Genomic DNA, 6250 nt, shown 5'->3' on the forward strand with positions numbered 1-6250 from the left:
AGAACTGTAATAGAATTGTTCAGAACTGTGTGGAATAAAATACAATAATTAGAATAGAGTAGAACTACACAACTGAATAGAACAGAACTGAATTAGAATAAAATATAACTAAAATTTGTGCAGAATTGTGTACTAGAATAGAACTGTAATAGAGTTGATCAGAATTGTGTGGAATAGAACAGAGTAGAAATAGAACATTTCTATTGATGTTACCCATTCATATTTACAATAACCCTCGAAGGACAGAATACATGTTATTTTTGAAAGACTGCTTCATTTTAAAGAAGTCTATTTGTGGTGAAATTAAATAATCTCTGGTGTAACGCGTCAAGCGAGAGATTCAGATTGGATTTGTAGTGTGGTTGAGGCAAGATGAGGTTTGTTGTGTAGTAGAGAAGATCTCTGATCGGGATGTAGGAGGAGTCTGATTGACCATAGTTCAGAGCGCTTGTTTCCGTTCGCAAGGAAAACACGGAAACGTTCAACACGCGCGGAACGCCGCTTTGAAAACAGAGGGAATATACATCAGAGACGGAACGCGTCTTCAGAACGCAGCGCAGCGGTGGGGTTTGTGTTTTTATCGTTTAATCTGCACTTATTGACGCATGTTAGGTTTATGTAGAGCTCAACTTCAAGCGCACGCTGAATGGCTGTGTTCCAAATCCTACTGAGGTGCCTACCTAGACAGCATTTTAGGGCGTCACACGCGAGTGCAGCGTTTTTGGACTCGCGTTACGAACGCGCAAAATGCTGCACGCGCTTATGATGCCCAAAAATACTGCAGCCTAGCTAGGCAGCTCACTAGGTTTCGAGACGCATCCCGTGTTTACCCGTTTCATTAATCTATTCTACCGTCGAAAAAATGGATTTCTCTATATGCACTTTATATTGCGTATGCGAGGTGAATTTTGTCATCGTTTGAATCGTTTTATTTCAATAGATTTGTATCCTTAAACATGTTTAATTCGTTTTAAATCTCTTTATCTTGTGGTGTAAGAGAAAACTAGATTGATTCTCGCCAGTGTTGAGTGTAATGCATTACTAAGTAATTAATTACTGTAATTAAATTACTTTTTCATTGAGAAAAGTAAAGTAAGGGATTACTCTTAATTTTCCAGTCATTTAATTACAGTTACTTCTGATGTAATTGCGTTAAATACTGTATAGACTATAGAAACATTATATATAAAACAAAAGTGAATTTTAAACCGAAATGTAAAATAAATATTTTTCTAATTTAACGCCGCCCCCTTAAATTCTCTGGCCAGTTCGTGAATAATTTATTTGATTTTATATGATTTATTTGAAAGAATTAAAAGAACAGTTTCATGTCTATCCTTGTATTGTTCATCTGGTCGAGGTTGATAATTGGTTTTAGAAAGTAATTAGTAATAAGTAATGCAATTACTTTTCAGAGTAATTAGTACAGTAATCTAATTACACTGTAGAAGATGTAATTAGTAGTTAGTGGTTAATTACTTTTTAGAGTAACTTACCCAAAACTGATTCTCACACATACATTCATGTTTAAGAACACAGAGGAGTTTACACCTGACTCTCAGGTGAAATATGAGCTCGAGCGTGTCATGCTGATTGGATGAGAGTTTAACGATTTACGGTTACACACGGAGGGGCCCTTTAAATCATACTCCCGTCCCGGCTGACAGTTTGAGAGAAAGAGAAAGAGAGAGGGGTGCAGAGAAAGGGTTCATGTGTTCTTAAGTTTGTGGTTCCGTTACAGCAGCGTCTCCTCCTTAACCCGGACCGAAGCGAATGAACTGAACAGAACAGAACCTGCTCCGGGACAATGTAAGTAAAACAGCCACGACTCGTTTATCACACCTTCCGCTTGAGCTGCAATCTTTAATCTTCATGATTGTGTGGTGTGTGGTTTTTAATATGGTTTAGCTTAGAAAACGTGTTATTATGACATTGAAACCCATATTCACAATGTTTATAGTCATCGAGGGGGACACGTCACTCCACATATTCAGAACAGTGGTTGATGAATGTGTGATTTTCAAAGACTAATTCTTACACTTTTACATTTGGTGCCCCTAATATTAAATAATTGGTCACATTCTGGCTATAGATTGTTTTATGGTTTTGCATTTATGTTTTTTAAACAAATGTTAACAATATGGGGACATATATATAGTCACAGAGATAAAAAGAGCTACATAAGGAGTAAATAATGTCTTAATTAAACCTTAAATGCATGGGTATTTCACCCAGAATTATTACATACTCGGGTCTTTAGCAACCCGGCACATATATGTTAAAAATGGATCTACAGAATGTCCGGTTAGTGTAAAATTTTCAAAGCATTTTCAAGACAATTTTAAAATAATAGAGTAGAATATAGTCTGATATATTTTAATGTTTTATTTTTCATATATCAAAGACATGATGCAACAACAGGATTAATTAATATCACAGTGACATTTCATGAGACACAACTGGCCGTCAAACACATATTGAGCTACACAAACTACATAAGCTACACACATGTATTTTCTCAGGCACTTATTGAGTCTAAATAGATGCACAACTTACATAATTTCAGTAATACACCCAAATGACAACAGTCATAACATACTGTTCATGTGTTAAACTTGCTATAGTTTACTTCCACGTTGCTTCTTCATCAAATAGTAATGTCAAATGTTAATCAAGTCAATCATTGAAACATCAGTGCCACTTTGAGCAAGAAATAGCATGTATTATATGTCTGTGTTGTACACGTATATGAGATAATGTTAATTCACCATTGTCATACAGAAAATCATGATGTAGTAAACATTTGTATGAATGTAGTACTCATTTGTCTTGTAATAAACAAATATATATATCCTGTGATAGTAAACTTATATATTGTAGATATGAATGGAAGCACTAAAGAAAAAAGCGACACTATTGCATATCTCAGGTCTTTAATGACCCCTTTACACTTTTGGTACATTAGCAGGTATAAAAAAAAATATGTTTTGCAATTTTTTAATTTTGTGTGTGTGTGTGTGTGTGTGTGTTACACAATTTATAAGAGAAAGATTGAGGAATACTAAAGAGGTGAGGGAACAAATCCAAAAATTTGATGAGGTACAGGGGGTGGAATGAGGTCCCGGGTCACTAAAAACCCGAGGTATTTAAGTTTTTTATTTTATTTTTATCCCCTTTGCTCTCCAATTTGGAATGCCCAATTCCCTCAATCCGGGTGGCGGAGGACAAGTCTCAGTTGCCTCCGCTTCTGAGACCATCAATCCGCGCATCTTATCACGTGACTCGTTGTGCATGACACCGCGGAGACTCACAGCATGTGGAGGCTCATGCTACTCTCCGCGATCCACGCACAACTTACCACACGCCCCATTGAGAGCGAGAACCACTAATCGCGACCACGAGGAGGTTACCCCATGTGACTCTACCCTCCCTAGCAACCGGGCCTATTTGGTTGCTTAGGAGACCTGGTTGGAGTCACTCTGCACACCCTGGATTCAAACTCGTGACTCCAGGGGTGGTAGTCAGCATCAATCCTCGCTGAGCTACCCAGGCCCCCATAAAAAAGGGTTTCTATGAGGATTAGTGCCCGACCGATATATCGGTCGGCCGATATGAAAACTTTTTTTCAGAACATATAATGCAGAAAACAATACTTTAGAATTGGTGTCATAGTGCAGTTTTTCCAGACATTAAAATAGGATATGTAATAAAAGTAGATTTGATAAATAGTATATTTGCCCTGTGTAAATAATAATATATAGGAACTGTATCTAAAATAAATGAGGGGTGATAAATACTAATACAACAGGCTGGAAAAATAGACATTTGTCCATTTTAATATCTTTTATATAGATATATTAAATGTGTTGAAACTTGACACTGGGCGACGCACCCATGGTTTCATGCTGAAGAGCCGCTTAAAAGTACGTTTTTTTTTCTCTCTCGTAAATGTAAATGAGTGTAAATGCCAACACCATCATATATGTCGAAAGGACTGAAGCCTATCTACCAAAACATGAGCTCATTGATGTCTTCAAATGAGTCTGCTTTTTTATTCCATAAGTTATTCCTGGTCAGAGCCTGCCGTATATATTTAGTTTATACGTAGGGTTACATCCTACATCAATTTAATGGTGCAACGCTCAAATATTTATTAGAGCGTAAATTGTGACTTAGTGCCCATTTACGCCACAACTAGGCTAAGTTGTAACGTACGTATAGCTGGTGCAACTGGCCCCTGATGTTTATTTAACTATTTATTTTATTTTTATTTATTCTTTATTTAAATGGTCAGCATTTGACTGATACTAAACATACAGTACTGATGTTAATTAAGCTATTTATTTTAGTTTTATTTATTCTTTATTTTAATGGTAAGCATTTGACTGATACTAAACAGTAATACTGATGTTTATTTAGCTATTTATTGTATTTTTTTTCTTCATTTAAATGGTCAGCAATTGACTGATACTAAACATACCGTACTGATGTTAATTAAGCTATTTATTTTAGTTTTATTTATTCTTTATTTTAATGGTAGGCAGTTGACTTATACTAAACAGTAATACTGATGTTTATTTAGCTATTTATTGTATTTTTATTCTTCATTTAAATGGTCAGCAATTGACTGATACTAAACATACAGTACTGATGTTAATTAGCTATTTATTTTAGTTTTATTTATTCTTTATTTTAATGGTAGGCAGTTGACTTATACTAAACATACAGTACTGATGTTTATTTAGCTATTTATTGTATTTTTTTATTTATTCTTTATTTAAATGGTCAGCAATTGACTGATACTAAACATACAATACTGATTTTTATTTTATTTATTTTATTTATTCTTTATTTAAATGGTCAGCAGTTGACTTATACTAACAGTACTGATGTTTATTAAGCTATTTATTGTATTTTTATTAATTCTTTATTTTCTCAGTGTTCATTTCTAGAATTGGTTGACAATGTATAATAATAATGCCAAATGTTATTTGATAAAAATATTTAAGAAAGCAGCCTTCTGAGTACCTCTGCATAGTCATATCGGTGCAAAATCGGTGAAAAATCCACATAGAAAGGGTCAGTTTTCATTCCAGCTCAAAAATTAGCTATATCGGTCACCATATCGGTAATCGGTGAATTTTCCCTCTCTAAAATCGGTATCGGTCTCAAAAATCCCATATTGGTCGGGCTCTAATGAGGATTAGGATTTAGGGTTAGGTGTAAGCAAATACAGTATAATTATCAAAAACGATGAAAAAGAAATAACTAATGGAAGTCAATGGAAGGCCACAATGATATAAAAACAAATGTGAGTGTGTTTGTTTTCAGTAAGTGTCTAATTGGCCTTTTACTCTCTGTCAATAGATTATCTGACTGGGTCTTTGGCCCTCTGTGGTACCTCTCGTCTCCTGCCCAGATCCATCTCTCTCTCTGTCTGGACAACCGTGGCATCCATTACTCCCTTATAATTCCATTTTCCCCCAAGAAGTGCTCTGGGAGCATGTAAGTAGAAATACAGCCACGACCATCATCGCACACCGTCCACTTGAGATACTACCTAGTGATCGCTGTGTGTGTGTGGTTTGCATCATATGGGGTTAAACATGGAAAAACATGGCGTTATGATAGTAAACACCATATTCACAATTTTAAAGGTATGACTATATACAATATAAATTGAACTGAATCCTCCCATGTTCATATTACTCAAAAATGTATGTAACCTGCTCCGTATGGGACTCAAACTGGCATTGCTGCAGCATGGGAGGCGGGTGCGCTAACAAGGAGGCTAAAGGCTTATACATATTGCACAGCTATCTATAAGCATATAGCATAGTGACCAAGTCGCACTCAGTAGTGTTTCCCTCCAGCATGTGTTTGGCTTTCAAGTCATTAGCTAGCATATCACTATAAGAGTTTCATTAGAAGAGTTAATTTGACATGTTGGGTTTACTTGATTCCCTCTACTTGACTGGTACTTCTTACCTGGTAATTCATTTCAAACATCTGGAACCACTGTCCATGATTGGTTCAAGTTCAGCCAAAAAGCTATTTGTTTTGAGTGTAGATTGATGCATGTTTATGCACGCACAGTTTTGTGTTTCTAGACCCAGGTCATCTATGCAATACATTTGTGATACGTTTAATATAATTTATAAAATATTAAATGGACCATTTTTAAGGTGGAAATCATATTTGTTCATTTTCTTTAATCACAATATCACTATTAACATAGGGCTGCATTTTC

General features: G+C 35.5%; 1 protein-coding gene across 6 annotated transcripts in view; it reads left to right on the plus strand.

Moving 5' to 3' along the window:
- Nucleotides 1–434: 434 nt before the first annotated feature.
- The window catches only part of LOC127429928 (interleukin-1 receptor accessory protein-like), a 34934-nt gene continuing 29118 nt past the window's right edge, over nucleotides 435–6250 (plus strand). For 2 of the 6 annotated variants that reach the window (XM_051679298.1, XM_051679303.1), the window contains exons 1-3: nucleotides 435–562; nucleotides 1742–1809; nucleotides 5368–5505. In XM_051679298.1, coding sequence (XP_051535258.1) covers nucleotides 5504–5505 — 2 coding nt within the window. In that variant the 5' untranslated portion in view covers nucleotides 435–562; nucleotides 1742–1809; nucleotides 5368–5503. Of the gene's footprint in view, nucleotides 568–1741; nucleotides 1810–5367; nucleotides 5506–6250 lie in introns of all 6 variants that reach the window. The other 4 variants (XM_051679300.1, XM_051679299.1, XM_051679301.1 and 1 more) reach the window with 4 other exon arrangements.

Source organism: Myxocyprinus asiaticus, chromosome 39, assembly GCF_019703515.2.
Source record: "Myxocyprinus asiaticus isolate MX2 ecotype Aquarium Trade chromosome 39, UBuf_Myxa_2, whole genome shotgun sequence".
Taxonomy (NCBI): domain Eukaryota; kingdom Metazoa; phylum Chordata; class Actinopteri; order Cypriniformes; family Catostomidae; genus Myxocyprinus; species Myxocyprinus asiaticus.